At 46.2% G+C, this 18,640-nt stretch overlaps 1 protein-coding gene across 5 annotated transcripts in view; it reads left to right on the top strand.

Moving 5' to 3' along the window:
* The window catches only part of CSPP1 (centrosome and spindle pole associated protein 1), a 1,290,317-nt gene that overhangs the window by 682,958 nt on the left and 588,719 nt on the right, over positions 1-18,640 (top strand). For all 5 annotated transcript variants that reach the window (XM_085605499.1, XM_085605497.1, XM_085605498.1 and 2 more), the window contains one exon: positions 7,191-7,278. In XM_085605499.1, the coding sequence (XP_085461625.1) occupies positions 7,191-7,278 (88 nt within the window). The remainder of the gene's footprint in view (positions 1-7,190; positions 7,279-18,640) is intronic.

Raw genomic sequence — 18,640 nt, 5'->3', positions numbered from 1 at the left:
GAGCCTGTGTGTGCAGTTTAAACTCCCATTTCAACTTGGCAAAGTACGTTTTTTTACCAGGTCTGAGCCTTCCCTTTTAATGCATATAAGCCACCTCTAGGGTAGGCTCCGGACAGCACTGAAGGCAGGGGGCAATATATTTCAAAGTAGGACATGTACTTTTAAGTTTTACATGTCCTGGTAATGAAAAACTCTTCAAATTGGTTTTTCACTGCTGCAAGGCCTAGGGTCTTCGATTGTATTAAGCACACACTACATATAAACCCGACCAGAGAATTCTCACACCATAAAAAATGCCAGCCTGTCTCTTTGTACAGCAACATCGATAGCCTGCGTGGTACCGCCAACGTGAAGCTCCAGTCCCCCTGTCCACGATGCCTGGCCTGCGACGCTATTCTTGCGGCCGTCTCCAACACGAACGGAACTCTTGGCACAAACCTTGATCAGTGGGCCTAAACCTTTGACTTTGACCTAGTCCAGCGCGACCAGATAGCCATGTTTGGCACTTTCTGCTTTTAGGCCCTTATTTAAAGTTTATTGTTTAAAAATTCATAACTCCAGTTCTACTAATTGGAATTTGGTCATTTTGTCCATGTTTTATTTTTTAAATCTTACTATATTTTTCTAACCAGGTTTGGCATATTTTTGTGTGTTTTTTATTTTTTTGTACTGTTTTACTGTTTGAGGTGTTGCCCAAATACTCTACACATTGCCTCTAAGTTAGTCCTCTCTGCTCTTTGCCAAGCTACCAAGGGGTTAACCACAGGTTAATTTGGGGTTTGCTTGTTCCTTACCCTGACTTGGATTGTTGTTGCTGCTTGACCAGGACTCACACCCCAGTCAAGCAGTAACCCAGTTTCTAACAGCACAGCTTTGTCAATATCCAGCCATTGAAATCTGTGCCGTTTTCTATGCTGATAGAATTGAGCAAACACATTTCACTCATTAAGGATTTGGAAGTACGATCAACCACACATTATTAAAACACAGTTTGGAGATTGCAAACGAAGGGATTAGACTGATAGTCCGGTTTGTAAATCCATTTACACCTAGAGGAGAGGGAAGCATTATTGATTTCATTCTAATATCAGACCATTTGTGTCAACACATTTATAACTTTAAAACCCATAAACTGTTTTTGTGTCCATCGACATAAACAAAAAAGAGGCCTTTGTTGAAATCTCAACTTGCATCAAAGGCGAGCTCACTAGGCCGCACGGCGGTAAGGAAACCAAAGTGAGGGGTTGGTTTGACTATGAATGCACGAAGGCACTTGAGAAACTTAAGGCCGCTCTGGGTAAAGATGATCGCTCTAAGACTGAGATTGCTGGGTACAAAAGAGCGTATAAATGTGCTCTTACTCAGAGAAAGAAAGCCTCTTGAAGGAAGGAAGAAGCCTGGGCTACCCTAGAGGCAGCCAGCAAAGACCAGGATAGTCTGGCTTTTTGAGAAGTGATAAATTGCCAGATCTTCAGAGACCATAGTGTTCCATCTCTAGAAGTAGCCATACTAGTGCTAGAGTGGATTAGGTAGTTTAGTGCCAGTTATGAAACCGATGGTGGGAGCGCTAATTCCTGGGATGAGGAACCTATTACTCCTCCCAGTTATCTGTGCGAGGGAAGGATCTTTGAACCAACCCAAAGAGTAGTAGTCAACCGATTAATAAATGCCCTAACTCTATAACCTCGGGACCAAATGGGGTACCTTCAGACCTTTTCAAGTCAAATATAGAGTTTTAGGGGGCTTTCTTGACAAGCGTTCGGAGGGCAACTTGCAGAGGAGAGGAGTTGCACACCTGGTCGTAGTCTTTAATTGTGCCTATTTTTAAAGAGTGGGACTGTAATGACCCAAGATGCTACATCCCGATCTTCCTATTGGACTTGCTGGCCAAGGTGTTTGGGAGAGTCATGTATATAGGTTTGAGAAGTGGGTGGAGGACCACTACTTCTTGACAGACATCCAGTATGGCTTTCGGAGGGGCATAGGCACTGTTGAACAGTATCCTGACCTATTTTATTATCCTCGAAATACACAGTGGCCAAAAAGGGCCCCATTTACCTAGATATCATGGACCTAACAAGCACATGCGATTGTCTCTTTAACACTAAGCTTTGGCCCCTGATGAAGGAGATTAAGGTGGAAGAAAAAATAATAAGTATAATCAGACATTTTTTCAGGGACCACCGCTAGAGTAAGATACGGAGTGGCCGGGGAGTTCACAGAGAAATTTTCATAGCTAGCTGGATAAGACAGTGGTGTGTCCATGCACCCTTTCTCTTCATCTCATTTATTAATAACTTGCAGAAGATGTGGGTAGAGGGTTGCAGTGACATGCCCGATATTGCCCCTGATCCCACTCGAGCACTCCTCTACGTGGATGAAGCAGTCCTCATGGGCCGGACAACTAAGGCCCTTCAGCTCCTGCTGGATAACTTTGCCTTCTATCTGGGACATTTGGACGTGAAAGTCAACCTCCAAAAATCATATATAATGAATTGTGGGGCTTCTACTCGGTTAAGGAACATTTTTATCATTAAAGGTGCCGAGCTGGAAAAAACGCACACATTTTCTTATTTAGGCATCGTCTTCAAATCAGCTGACACCCGGAAGAAACAGGCTGACATGAGAAGAGACCAATTTGCTAAGGCAAACACCGCACTGGTTTCCTTTTCTTCAAAACTGAACTAGACTCCATCAAAGAAATTTGCCAAGTGCAGGACAGTGGCCACTTATGCAGCTGGTTTATGGGGTCTCACAAATGTGACAAAGTTAATTCTATCTGAGAGCACTGTCTAAAGAGACCTTTATCGGTTCCCCACTAGTTGATTGTCTGCTGTATGCCGCAGTAAATTAGGACTGCCACATATTAAAGATCTTATTAGTGTGCAGCCCTTTACTCCTGTGGCATAGGTTGTGGACCAAACCAGACACGCTGATAGAGGGGGACTGCCTCGCATTAGACTTGGGCGATAGTTACCCCTTGGATTGAGGAAGTATCTATTTTAACTCGTTTTAGACTTAATATGGTATATTTGCATTGCCACTTTTCCCTGTAGTAATGACTGGTCTAAAGCCCTAATTAAATGTCCCAGTGAGAATGGCTCAGCGCAAGGCATGTTGCACTTTATGCTGTTCTGTAGCTCCTAGAATACTTTTTCTAAACTTCTTTCAAAAGAACAAAACTTTAGACACTGTAAAGCAGCATTGCTTTTTTGCAATAATTACACTCGTCTGAAATGTGTGCACATTGTATCATACCTAAGGCACGGCTTACGAATCCTAATATCCCTGGGGGACCTATGAACTTAACACGTGTAAATAGTTTGTGATGTGACTCTGTTTTAGATTTCTGTCTAATTCTTTTTCTTATATTTGCATGTTTTACATTTTTTTTTTTTTTTTTTTTTAAACCTTTATTTGAGATCAGTGACACAGCTATTCAGCCGACAACCCGGAGGTACGGCAGCTTTAGAGACTCAACACATGCTTGCGTCCACATTTCACTGACAGGAGAGTCAAAGGTTCTGTTTTGCATAAACATAAATACAACCCTAAACACAAGCAAGGCGATAGGTACTGTAAACACCAAAAGAGGTTCCCATCAGGGGGGGACGAGCCCCATTCCGTCCAACAGACACAGGTCTATAGTAAGGGAAAGGAGGGAAAGGCAGAGACTCAAGAAAACAACCACATATCAGCAGGAAAGTCAAAGCCGGAAAAAAGCTAAGGGGAAAGCTGCTCCTCAGGCGGGTCCGGGTCGGGGGGCAGGCATATGTCCCCTCTGTACTGGTTCCATGGCCCCCATACAGAGTGCCATTTCCGAGGGCGCCCTCGAGCACAATACGCTGTCTTCTCCCTAAACATGCTCCAGTCCATGTTTTCCATCCACGCTGTCAATGTGGGCGGCCTATTGGAGCCCCACAGCCGAGCAATATCGCGCTTGGCTACCATGCTCCCTACGGTCACCCACTGAGTCTGTGCCGCGTTGTGGTCAGTAGGACTCCAGACATTCAGGAGACAACATCGCGCCTCAGGCTGCATAACAATTCCCGTCACCTCCCCCATCACCTCGTGGACTCGCCTCCAGAACTCCATAATCGCACCGCATTCCCAAATAATATGTAGGAAGGTACCCACCATACCACAGCCTCTCTTACATAAGCCCTCCTCAGAGAAACCCATGTGGACCAACCTGGGCCCCGTCACATAGACCCTATGGAGTATTGTAAGCTGCACCAGCCGCAGGCGCGCGGGGATAGCGACCTCTTTGGGAGAAGAAACTGCGTACTGCCAATCCTCATCATCTAGTTCAAGGCCATCCCTGGTCCATTGATTGCGCAACCCTAGAAGAAGATCCGCCCGAACATTAATAAGTTTCTTATAAATGAGCGAAATCGTGCTCTCTGGCATATGGCCATCCAGGATCCGGTCCTCCAACGGAGAGGACTCGGGCACCTTCTCCCCTTCTACAAGGACTGACCGCAAGGCGTGGCGCACTTGAGCATATCGGAAGAACTCCGTGCTCCCCAGCTCGTATTCCTTCTGCAACTCCTCGAATGGCTTTATCCTACCCTTAACCAAAAGGTCTCCAACCCTGGATATGCCGATCAGGTCCCATTTCTCGAACCCTTTTGTATGCCAAAGCTTCCCCAGAATATCGGAGTCAAACAGAGGGGTGGCAAGGGTAAGCTTACCCTTCCAGCCCAGCGAGTCCGTCGCCACCTTCCACACATGAACGGCCACTCTGGTGGGCCCCGTAAGGGTGAAGTCCGACTATTTCGAATACAACGCTCTGTGGTAATTACCCCCACGGAGCAACCATCGGTCCATGGCGAAGCCGGGGCTCAGCGCCGGACCATATACACCATGGTTAATCGCGCTCAACTGGGTGGCCCAGTAATAACGTCGAATGTCTGGAAGCGCGATACCACCGTCGTACCACGGAAGCGTCAACTTAGCGATCGCTATACGCGGACGCCCGTCCCACAAGAGCGCGCGCTGGTGGCTTTCGACCTCACGGAAATAGCTGGCCGGGACCAGGTCAAGGGTATTCTGCAGAGCATAGAGGAAACTGGGAAGGGACATCATTTTGAACAGTGCGGCTCGGTCAAGGAGGGAAAGCGGCAATCGCCGCCAGCCCGCCACATCCCGCCGCAGACGCGCCAAGGGAGGGAGCAAGTTCTTCTCGTAGCGCAAAATGGGGTCGGTGGAAATATAGATCCCCAAATACAAAAAGCCCTGCTGGGCTATCTGGATCGAGCAGTTGCGCGGGACAGGCGGGACATCCCCCCACAGGACATACAAGTATGACTTCCCCCAATTAATGACTAGGCCCGAGTTTCTACCGAAAGATGTCAAGACGTCACAAACCACTATCAGAGATTTCTTAGGCGAGGCAAGGTATAACAGAATATCGTCGGCGTAGAGTGAAATACGGTCTTCGTGGTCAGGCGACCAACGAATCCCACGTATATCCGGGTGCCACCGTATCCACGCCGCCAACGGCTCAAGAGCAAGGGCGAACAGCAACGGCGACAGGGGACAACCCTGCCGGGTGCCTCTCCCGAGCTCGAACGGTGCCGACGCCCGCCCGTTCACCACGACGCTTGCAAGAGGCCCCTCATAGAGCAGCCTCACCCATCCCACAAATCCAGGCCCGAAGCCGAACTTGGCTAGCACAGCCCACAGGTATGCCCACTCCACCGTGTCAAAGGCCATCGTGGCATCGAGGGACGCCACAATAGCCGGCTCTCGCATCGTGCCCGTCCTAGCAATCACTCCATGGAGGCGTCTAAGTTTTAGTGCAGTGTTACGGTGCGGGATAAAGCCCGACTGATCCGGGTGGATCAAGTCGCCAAGCACCCGGACCAGGCGGTTAGCGAGAATCTTGGCAAGGATTTTCGGCTCGGCGTTGAGAAGCGAGATCGGCCGATAGGAGCCACACTTATCCCGGGGCTTTCCGTCTTTATGTATTACCACAATCGTCGCCAGCCGTTGATCGAGCGGAAGAAACCCATTCCCCCGCGCCTCCACAAACATGGCGCGCAGGTGAGGAGCCAACTTATCCGGACAAAGCTTGTACAGCTCTATCGGCAGACCATTTGGGCCCGAAGCCTTGCCGGAGCGCAACGCACGGATAGCACCCGCCACTTCGTCTACAGTGATATCACCATCGAGGTCCTCCCTATCAATGGCGGAAAGGCAGGGCAGAGCGATGTCACGCAGAAGATCACACGAGTCCTCAGTCGGCCTATCCGAGACCGAGGTGTATACCGTACGAAAATAGTCCGAGAAACACCGGACTATACCGTCGGGATCAGTGACAACCTCTCCCCCATCCGTCAACAACTCCGGCACCACACGATTAACACGCTCATTTTTATCCAGCCATGCCAGCAATTTCCCGGCCTTATCACCAACGTCCTACAATCGACCCTGCTGCTCCCTGTTGAGGGTCTTGGCGGCGTTTGTCACCAGATCCCTATATTCCAATTGCTTCAGGCTCAAATTGTGCAGTGTGGACGTCGCAACATCCCCCTCCAAGGCCACCTCTAAAGCCGCTATCTCGTCCTCCACTTGTATCACCTCGGCGTCTCTCCGCCGCTTGGCGGCCACTACCAAGGACAAGGCCTCTCCTCTCAGTACAGTCTTAGAAGCTTCCCACAAGGACACCGCGGATTCAACTGAGCCCTGATTTTCTCGAAAATAGTGGTCAACTGTCTTCAGCAACGCGCTGCGCAGCTTGGGGTCACGAAAGTACCAGGGGTTAATGGGAGCCACCCTGCCCCCGCCACCCGGCCAATGACATTTTTATTTTTAAGGTGCTTTTATGGCTTTGAGAAATCAATCCGTAAAAAGTTTAAAATGAATTGTATTCCCTTTTCCTTTCCAAAAATACTCGATAAAATGCAGCAAAAAGCTGTTCTAACCCGATGTGGGCTATTTGATGGATGTGCATAGGTAGTGCCAAAGCACAATTTACAGGTAAGTACCTTGTTTTTATTTTACTGATTGAGCAGGTCAATCTCTGCTCAAGAAAATCCGGTAAACACTCTGATTTGATTTTCACCTTATTTTATGTCAAATTAAACATTTAAATGTTCCTTGAGTAAGGTTTGAAAATTATAATACATTTTTCTATTATTAATTTTCTCCATGGTTCAAATAAAAAATGTATTTTGCACTTATAGATAACCCTGGAATGATGGGTGCGCATCCTGCCCCTTTTGTCCAAGTTCCTGTGAGACAGATCTCACAAGCTCACTCATCAGACACTGTGTAAGTATATCAATACATTTGATTTCTTTTACTCACTGCTAGAAGTACTCTATAAGCGTTTTGTTTTAGGTTTCTTGTGTTAGAGTATTGATGCTAGAGTCTCGGATAGAGTTGAGAGTAAAGTAAAACTTGGAAAGAAAAAGCTACATACGTCTGCTGAAAGATCTAATAGTTTTAAAAATGACCTAAAAAAACCTAGCGGTAGAGAATGCTTGTCCCTTTAATCTTTTTTTATCCAGAGCCAGTGGACGATAGCTTAGTTGTGCCCATTTATTTAATTAATGTTTACCTGTCTGTTAAGGTTTATCTTAAATATGTTTATGTTGATTTACAATCAAAAGTGGGAACGTGGCACAGGAAAGGTTACCAGCATGGAGGGAGGGTGCAGGGGATGTTAAGAACAAATATGCAAGGACACGAGAGAATGGAAGGAAAGAAAGAGAGGGTGCTTTTATGGGTTGCATCTTACCTCGTTAATAAAGAAAAAACGGGAAAACAAATAGGTGTGGCTCTGGTAGCAGGGATGGCCTGATCAAGGCAGTATCTTTGTACTGCCAACAACTTCACTTTTTACTCATAATGTTGGCCTTTCTGCAAGACAAATTGAATGCCTTTGAAATGTCCTAATACCCTTCGTCAGATTTGTGCCTTTGCACTACTTTGTCCTTGAATTTGTCACAACAGTTTAATACAGGTGGAGGCTAATTAACTTCTGATTTTGAAGGTGAGTGGTTACCACTGAGAGTTAGGGGTATGAACACTTGTTATATTTCTACTTTTCTGTAACTTTCTAGAATACATTTAACACTTAAAATTTGCTTGGTAGGGAGTATAGATGTATAACATATTTGGATACTTTCTGTTTGCACTTTGTGTCTCTACAGGCAGTTTATGAAATCAGTGCAAACGTGGTTTTGGCATTAACCTAATTTAGCAGTACATTGTTTCATTACCAACAATTTTTTAGTAACCCTAGAGATTTATGTGCGTACTAGATGTGCTGTCTTGGTGACCCTGTATTGTATTGCGGCACTTATATTGTGCTTACGACCCCTACGTGGGGCACTGAAGTTCTTGCCCACATGGGTATCACACTACAGCTGTAGGATGTGTGGTTGGAAGTATGTTGTCTGTTTTGTTTCTATGTGGGAAGTGTTTCCATGTTGTGCGTGTTGACCACCGCGGTGCTGATATCGTGTTAAGGGGTACATCGCATAGCAGTGTGGTGGATGATGAAGTGTGAGAAACAGACCAGCCACCTTATGGTTTCCAGTATGCTGGTGGCTTTGAACAGCCCTGTGTCCATTAAAAGTCCAAATTAACATGGTAAACTGTTTCATAGATTGCCAAGTCTTATGAATCACACGTCCACTCTTGACTGATGCGCTTCAATGGTCTTTTTTCCCCTCTTGTCAACATTAATCTGTTTGTACCTTCCAGTTACACTTTGCGTGCCTTACTGAGCTTATGCTTGTTATATCAGATGCTAGACATGAACTCTTCCCAACACCCACCCACCTTTTATCTCTCCCGGATCACTACAGATCAAGGTTTCCTTCGACTATCTCACCTTTATTAACTATGGTGACTTACTCTCTTGCACTGCTGTTCAGTCATGCCTGTTGCCACAATGTCATTCAGCGTATATTGGTGTAGCCAGCTGATGGCCCAATCAAACATTGCTGGCCTCTGAGTAGGTTCCGCCCATCCCACCCACTAATTTCTAATTAATAATGTGTTTTTTGTTATCCCAACCCCCACCTGCTTCCCCCTTAGTTTAACAATGTTATGTTCGAGGCATATGAGCTGCAGATCACACACTTAGGATAGTAGATCGCCATCTGGTGTTGGGCTCGGATGCTTGCAGGTTGTTGTTGTCTTCGGACGAAGTCTTTGGTCACGAGATAGGTGACTCCTCCCTTGGACTACAGTGCGCATGGGCATCCACTCCATCCTCAGATTGTTTTTCTCCGCCATTGGGTTCGGATGTAACTTTTCCACTCCTGTAGAAAACTTCAAAAACAAGCTTTCGAAGCGAAAAACTTTTTCAAAACTACATCGAGGCACCTTCACTCGACATCGAATTCATCGGACCGGTTCCGGACGTCGACGCGGGCGATTGGACCCATCCGCGCCGTGTGGCCACGGCTCATGGAAAGAACGCCGTTTAAAAAATGCCCCCAGTGTGGAGCAAAATTCCCACACAGTGACCATCATAAGGTCTGCAACCTGTGCCAGTCGCCGTAACACAACGAATCCAGCTGTCCAGCCTGCGCCGCATTTCGATCCAAAAAGACCATTCGGGATCGAAGAGCTCGGCGCCATATCATGGCACACAGACCAGCCCCGGAACCAGAAAACATCTTCGATGAGGGTCCCGATGTCCCGGAAGAAGATTCCGAGGAACTTCAAATTATCTCAGAAGCAGACAACTCAGACAACCCCATTACTTCGGGGCAACGCGTGAGTACCACTGCCCCTACCCCAACCCCTCCAAAACCAAAGGCATTGGTCAAGACTTCGCCAGCTGGCCCCAGTCGAGACCGAAAACACCCTTCAGAAGCCCCACCTTCGGGCTCGGCTCCGAAGAAACACAAGCCTTCCAGTGGCTCGGGCCCGAGCAAACCACATATCATTGTGACACCGGCACCTTCGGCACCGAAGACACAAGACCTCTCGGCACCGAAACCGGCTCCGGCGCCTTCGGCATCGGAAACACCGAGGCCCATAGACAAACCGGCACCCAAAGCTCCCAAGCTCAAAGACTCAACTTCGGCACCGAAACCTTCATCGGCGCCGAAACCTTCATCGGCGCCGAAACCTTCATCGGCGCCGAAACCTTCATCGGCACCGAAAACTTCATCGGCACCGAAAACTTCATCGGCACCGAAACCACCGGCTAAGGACTATAATACAACTCCTAAAGCCAAAGACTCTACCAATCACCCAAAACCTCGATCTGAAGACCAAGAACTTTTCCACCCAGATCCAACGCAAAAAAGGATCTATATTAATCCAAAAACTGGACATGTCACTGCTGTACCTTGTAGGAAACGGAAACCGGATACAACACCTGCCCCAGTTCCTATAAAGAAGAAGGACTCGGCAACATCACCAATTCCTCCTTCCTCTCCTGTACCACCTCCTACCCCACCCCCTCTGCCTACACCACCATTACCTCTACCATCTCCATCACATACACCACCCCCACAGGATGATGATGGTGACCTAGGGGGAGAGGGTGATCCGGGTGATCCTGATGATCTTAATAATCCGTTCACAAATCCAGATACCGTACCATTGGACGACTGGGCATACCCTCTACCAGATATGCCTGACCCTACACCATATCCCTCCAAACCATCACCTCCAGATGACCACCTGGGGTTTGGACAACTAGTACACAGAGCAGCACTTTATCATGGCGTCACCATGCACTCCTATGCACCCGAGGAAGACTTCCTCTTAGACACTTTTGAACAGTCTCAGAAGTCGGTTCAAATTTTACCCATGATTAAAGGGGTCATAAAACACGCCACAGAAGTATTTAAAGACCCCGTACGGGCCAGGGTACTCAACCCAAGAATTAAGAAAAAATATAGACCTGCCCCAGAAGATCCTTGTTACATCAAAGGGCAGCTCCCTCTGGATTCTCTGGTCGTTTCCAACGCAAGGAAACGCGCCAACTCCCAAACTATGGGAGATACACCACCCCCCGACAAGGAATCCAAACTATTAGAGGCATCGGGCAAAAGAGTAGCAGCACAAGCCGCTAATCATTGGCGTATCGCCAACACCCAAGCCCTATTAGCACACTACGATAGGGCTCACTATGATCAGTTAGAAGACCTGATACAACACCTACCAGACCAATACAAGGCCCAGGCAAATGACCTTATACAAGAGGGAAAGCCAGAAGTACAAACTACTATACTTAGCCAACCATTTAATCAAGAACAACTGTTTGGACCAGCAGTAGACACTGCACTTGAGAAAATGAAAAAAGACACAGAGACTGCTAAATCCATGGGAGCATTGCAGTCTCCACAACCACGTGGCTCCTTTCGACGCTCCTTCTACAGAGGAGCCTCCAAAAACATTGGAGCAGACACCTCCTCCACATTCAAACCCTCTACACAAACATCCCCCAGTAGAGGATATTTTAGAGGAGGATATAGAGGAAACAACACCAAGGGACGAGGTCGAGGCAGTACCAACACTCGTACCTCTCCCGCCACAAAACAGTGACTTTCCTCCACTCCCCCCAGACCATTCCACTCCAGTCGGGGGAAGACTCAAACAGTTCCTACCTGTCTGGAACTCCATCACAACAGACAAGTGGGTAAGACAAATTATCCAGCATGGTTACTGCCTGGAACTCACCACTAAACCCCCCCCCCCCTCACCCCCCCCCCCACATTCTACCCAAGCAACGCTATATGTCACCAGACCATCTTACGCTCCTCAAACAAGAAGTGCTCTCATTGCTTCAAAAACATGCAATCGAACCAGTTCCCTTACAACATCAGGGTACAGGGGTATACTCACTGTACTTCCTAATCCCCAAAAAGGACGAGACGCTCAGACCAATACTGGACCTCAGACTCGTAAATCAGAACATAAACTCAGATCATTTCCATATGATAACTCTTCAACAAGTACTCCCACTACTACAACAAGGCGATTTCCTTGCCACATTAGACCTCAAGGATGCCTATTTTCACATCCCCATGCATCCTGCTCACAGGAAGTATCTAAGATTTGTGCTGGACGGACAACACTATCAGTTTACAGTCCTTCCATTCGGGCTAACTACTGCGCCCAGAGTATTCACCAAATGCCTAGCAGTAGTAGCAGCGCATCTCAAAGGGACAACAAATTCATGTCTTCCCATATCTAGGCGATTGGCTCATAAAAGCCAATTCATTCAACAAATGCATCCTACACACTCACCAAACTATTCAAATCTTACACAACTTGGGATTCACAATAAACTATCCCAAATCTCATCTCCAACCCTCCCACATACATCAATATCTGGGAGCCACCATAAATACCTCCAAATCACTAGCATATCCCAGCCCAGCCAGGATAGCCAAAATACAAGCTCTCATTGCAAAATTTCAAACCCAACACTCTCTTCCAGCAAGAGTGTTCATGCAACTCATAGGCATGATGGCGTCGTGCATCTTCATTGTGCCTTATGCAAGACTTCAAATGCGTCCCTTGCAAGAATGTCTAGCAGGTCAGTGGAATCAGGCTCACGGACAACTGGCAGATCTGGAGTTGGTGGACAGCCGCTCACATCGCTCTCTAAAATGGTGGAACACTATAAACCTGTCCAAAGGGCGGCCGTTCTTGGAGCCTCTTCCACAAATAGTGCTGACAAACCACGCATCTCTCACAGGATGGGGAGCCCATCTCCTAACACACACCACTCAGGGCACATGGACCACTCAACAGAAAGGGCTCCATATCAATTACCTGGAGCTACTGGCAGTATTCCTAGCAGTAAAATCATTCCAATTACATCTCCAGAACAAAACTGTCCTCATCCGGACGGACAACATGACAGCCATGTATTACATACAAAAACAAGGAGGCACACATTCTCTCCAGCTCGCACAGAACATTTGGAGATGGGCCATTCCCCAGAACATATACCTGCTAGCAGAACACCTTCCAGGAGTTCACAATCAGATTGCCGACCTGTTGAGTCGACAAACTCAACAGATCCACGAATGGGAATTACACCCACAAGTCCTACTCCCATTCTTTCAAAAATGGGGCCAACCAGACATAGACCTGTTCGCCACACACAAAAACGCAAAATGCCCAACCTTCGCCGCCAGGTTTCCCCACCCACAGTCGAAGGGCAATGCAATATGGATGAACTGGTCAGGCAGATTTGCGTACGCTTTTCCACCTCTCCCACTCATTCCATTCGTGGTACGCAAACTCAGGCAACAGTCTCTCAAGCTGATACTAATAGCTCCCACATGGGCGCGTCAACCCTGGTTCACAACACTGCTGGAACTCTCTCTAGTTCCACACCAAAAACTGCGCCTCTCCCCGTCCTTATTAACCCAGAACCATGGAGAAATCAGACACCCAGATCCACATCAACTGAACCTAGCGATCTGGCTCCTGAAGTCCTAGAGTTCGGTTACCTCAACCTACACCAGACTGCATGAATATTATAAAAGAGGCCAGACGGCCTACTACTAGAGCCTGCCACGCTGCAAAATGGAAAAGATTTGCCATTTACTGCACTAACAATAATATACTCCCACTGGATGCATCCACCCAGAACATCATTTGCTACTTACTACACTTGCAAAGATGTAATTTAGCGTACTCATCCATACGTCTCCACCTAGCAGCATTAGCAGCCTACTTACAAAATCGACAACACTTGTCATTATTTAGAGTACCAGCGATCAAAGCCTTCATGCAAGGTCTTAAAAGGATTATTCGTCCCAGATTACCACCCTCTCCAGTGTGGAACCTAAATATTGTTCTCACAAGGCTCATGGGTCCCCCATTTAAACCTCTGCATAAATGCGAACTGCAGTTCCTTACGTAGCGTTCCTTATTGCTATCACATCCCTTAGGACGGGTAAGTGAGATCCAGGCTTTAACCATACAAGAACCATTCCTACAGCTACACCGTAACAAAGTGGTTCTTAGAACAAATCCTAATTCCTACCAAAAGTAATTTCTCCGTTCCATCTTAACCAATCAGTAGAGCTACCAGTGTTCTTCCCGAATCCAGCCTCTGTAGCTGAAAGAGCTCTTAATACCTTAGACGTTAAAAGAGCCCTGCTTTATTACATTGATAGAACCAAATCTTTTCGCAAAACCAAACAATTGTTTGTTGCTTTCTCTCCACCACATAAAGGCAACCCCATTTCCAAATCCGGAATAGCCAGGTGGATAGTTAAATGTATCCAAATATGCTACCACAAGGCTAAACGCACTCTAACAGTTCCCCCTAGAGCGCATTCCACACGCAAAATAGGGGCTTCCATGGCATTCTTAGGAAACATTCCCTTAGAAGATATTTGTAAGGCAGCCACATGGTCTACAACACACCTTAACTAAACACTACTGTGTTGAAGTGCAAGCGAAACAACAAGCTTCTGTGGGTCAGGCTGTCCTTAAAACTTTATTCCAAACTGCTGCAACTGATACAGGTGACCACCGCTAGGGGAGACACTGCTATATAGTCTATCCTAAGTGTGTGATCTGCAGCTCATATGCCTCGAACGGAATATGCTACTTACCAGTATGCATCTGTTCTTGGCATGTAGAGCTGCAGAGCCACACACGCCCACCCACCTCCCTGGGACCTGTATCTGCTCCAGCATCGTCTTACTTAGACATTACACATGGACATCCTTTCTTTATTTTTACAAACTCCATCATTTCCCATCATGGCGAAAAACAATCTGAGGATGGAGTGGATGCCCATGCGCACTGTAGTCCAAGGGAGGAGTCACCTATCTCGTGACCAAAGACTTCTTCCGAAGACAACAACAACCTACAAGCATCCGAGCCCAACACCAGGTGGTGATCTACTATCCTAAGTGTGTGGCTCTGCAGCTCTACATGCCAAGAACAGATGCATACTGGTAAGTAGCATATTCCTTTTCCAGGTTTAAATGAAAAAATGAAAGGATGGAAGGGGTAGGTAGGAAGACTGCCACATGTCCTTATGAAAGCTGGGTTACAATCTCCGGTTGCAGGCTCAACACATTTTAAATATATTGCTGTAGCCAGACAGGAGATTTGCATATTGTATAACAAGTTTACATTTCATAATGATCAGGCTCTTTAGTGTTGTGTGACTGATGGATGAGCCGTGTCTCTGAGAAGCATGGCTTTCTCACCAGGTCAGACTGATGTTGCAGTTGTAGGCTGCTTAAGTCTCTAAAGGCAGAATGTCAGAAGGGCCCCATATTGAGCTGTATTTCGCAAAAATATTGTAAATCGATGCAGTCATTCTGTCTATCGCCCATCAATTCGAAAGACTACCACAATTGAGGTGAAGAAGTTTTGAGGGATTTCCAAACCTGTGTTAGCTCAGTTCCCCTAGTCCACCCTCCCGCCCAGCATTGTTTTGTCCATCTCAATCTGCGCTCTATCCGATATGCCTTACAGCTTCAGGCTAGTGGATTTTGTTTGAGTTTTTATGTCGGTTATTCTGCGTTTCCCCCTACTCCCCCCCCCCCCCCCCCCCCCCCCCCCCTTGTGGTTTCCTAGTCATTATACTCTTCTAGGACAAGTGCCTGCTTCTTGAGGCAGCTTAAAAAACGACACTCTTTCTTTCCAGAATGTTCTACTTGAAAAAATATTTCAGCATGTCTTTTTAAAAATATTTTTATTATTTTTACCTAGAGCAAATTTTCCTTCTTATACATGTCATGATACTTTCATCATGAGTTATACATAATAATTCAGTAATTTGAAGAGATATAAATACGAAGATACATCAGACGTATGGAGCGATAAAAGAGCATAAGATGCAAAATACACAATTCCATCACAGACAGAGATATAACACCTCAGGGTTTGCCTCATAAGTTAAGATCTATTAAGAGTGGAAAGTTCCAGTGCAATAAATATGATACACAATTAATTGACCAGCCTTGCTAACAGAGCCCAAATTCTTTGGCCTAACTTCTTTTTTTTCCGACCCCTTAACTTATACAGTGAGAATTCGATATTATAAATAGCCAATATTCTAGATAGCCAATTAGAAAAAGTGGGAGTGTCAGGACTTATCCACCGAGAGGTAATACATGGGCAAGCAATAGCCATTGCGATGAATATAAAGCCCATCTCTGGCCTTATTCTTTAGTTTATTTCTGACCTATCAACTAATCCCAGAATAAAAAGAGCTGAGGTAATTGAGACCGGTGAGCCTACAATCCTAGTTGGAAAAAAAAACCTCCAGCTCCTGTAAAAAGATATCCAATTTGGGGCAAGAGTAAAACGTGTGTTGTGTCAGCAGCATGTAATCCACATCTATAGCATTTCCCTCCCCCCTACCATCCCATTTTGCAATCTTTGCTCGAGTATAATAGAGATCGAAGACCGACATAACGTGCTGGCTCCTTAGACTTCCTGTGAGAAGCACCTGATTCTCCAACGAATCCTCAACATCTATTGATTCAATTCAAAGCCTACTTTTCCATTTCGAATTTTGGGTAGCAATATCATCTGGGGAGGCTTGGACTAAGATTTGGTAGATTTTCCCGAGCCAGGGCTTACCCCTTAATGTCTCCACCAAGTGTATTTTTTCCCGATATCACATCTACCCTATTCTCCTTTCCCCCCAGGTAACTGCAGATATTTTAAAAAATCTCGCTTATCCAACCCAAACTTTTCCTGTAGATTCATATAAGGCCAAAGTTGTCCTCCCCTGCACAGATCACCTAAAGAGATGCTCCCCTTTATCCCCCATCTAAAAATGACTTGGTCCTGAAAAATTGATGAAAGTAGCCTCGAAGCCGAGAATGGGGTATAAGCATTGAGATTAGGGATCTTCAGTTTCCTCCGTACCTGTCTCCAGACTCTGTAAGCAGCTTTCAATATTTTGAATTTTGTGTTTTTGTAATAACTGGGCTCCAGTATCCTGACCAGGCATCCCTTGGCTCTAGCCCCCATTCCTATTTTATATATAGTCGTCCTGGCCTCTACTGGTACTACAGCCTTATCTCCAACTATTAAAATACCTATATGTTGTAAGACCGATGTACAATAGTAGAAAAGAAAGCTGGGGATCGCCCCTCCTGCCCCAGAGTCTTGGGAGGGTTAGCCATTTAGTCGCCCTTCTCGGTTTAAGGTACCCCCACAAAAATCTTTGAAAGATCCTATCCATCCTTGCTAGGGAGGAGGATGATAAATTCTAGAGGGACCGTTCTGAAGACATATAACATTTTTGGGAGGATTGACATTTAAATAACAATGCTCCGCCCAAATAAAGATAGGTGTAGATGGTTCAACCTTTCTAATTTTTTACTCATATCATCCATTATTGGGATAATATTCAAATCTGGAATTTTCTCTACGGCTGCTGTGATCTTTACCCCTAAATATGTTGCCTCCTGGACAACCGGGAGGCCCTCAGTTCGAGTAGACCTGGAGCAAACAATCTGTTTTCTACCTATTTAACTTGTATCCAGATATGATACCGAACTGATCAACTAGGGACTTTACCTCTGGAAGTGCCAAGGTGACATCAGTAGTGAGGACTGCGATGTCTTCCGCGTACGCGAGAGCCCTATACTCGGAACCATTGACCTTTACTGACTTGATGTTAATATTCTGCTCAAATTTTTTAAGATAGGGTTCAATGTAAAGAGCGAAGAGCAGAGGGGAGCACGGACACCCCTGCCTGGTGCCTCTACTGATATCAAACTCCTTTGAGTCTTACCCTGATATGCGGATTACAGCTTTTGATGAGTAATATAGCGCCTTAGGCGCCTGAATAAATTGTCCGCATATTCCTTTCCATTGCAAAACATACCACAGATCCCGCCAGGATACCCTGTCAAACACTTTCTCTGCGTCTAACAGGGCTAGCCCCAGCGGTGACTCCGTGGCTTGGGCCCAGCCTAACAAAGCAATAACCCGGGGGACATGGTCCGTCGTGTCCCTGCCAGGAATAAACCCATGCTGGTAAAGTGATACCAAAGGGATGATGACCTTACCTAACCTGGCTGCAAGTATTTTCGAATAGATCTTACTATCGCAGTTTGAGTGATATAGGTCGATACAATGCTGGAGCCTGGTCAGTTTTCCCTTTTTTTTCTTAAACACCACCATAGGGGTATGTTGCCAAGAGCTAGGGACTTGACCCCTTTGGGCCGACTCAAGGATTTGTAACATTTCTTGACGCAGAGACTTCGAGAATACCCTATAAAATTCCAGCGTTGGCCCTGCCGAGAGCTAGGGAGACTAAGGCAGCCTCGAGCTCTTCCCAAGTAATCGGGGAAGCTAGAATTTAGTTTTGTGCTTCTGTAACATCTATCGTTTCAAGGTCTCTGAAGAATTCTTCCAGAAATTCCTCCCCTGACGGAGGCATTCCCTCGGTGTATAGATGTTCATAGAACTTTTAAAATACATTTAGGACTTCTATTGGAGAGTCTTGGATTTGGACTAGATGGTCTCTAATTTTCCCACTTCGATTAGCCACCTCTCGTTGTCGAAGACGATTTGCCAACACCCGCCCAGTATTCTCCCCTAATTCATATAGCTCTGACCTATACTGCGCATATTTGGTTGCCACCTCAGTTCCAAAATGATGATGTATTTTAGATTTAATGACTGCAATTGCCTGCTGACAATCCTCGAT

This window comes from Triturus cristatus, chromosome 5_1, assembly GCF_964204655.1.
Source record: "Triturus cristatus chromosome 5_1, aTriCri1.1, whole genome shotgun sequence".
Lineage (NCBI taxonomy): Eukaryota > Metazoa > Chordata > Amphibia > Caudata > Salamandridae > Triturus > Triturus cristatus.
This window is presented reverse-complemented; position numbering and strand designations above follow the sequence as displayed.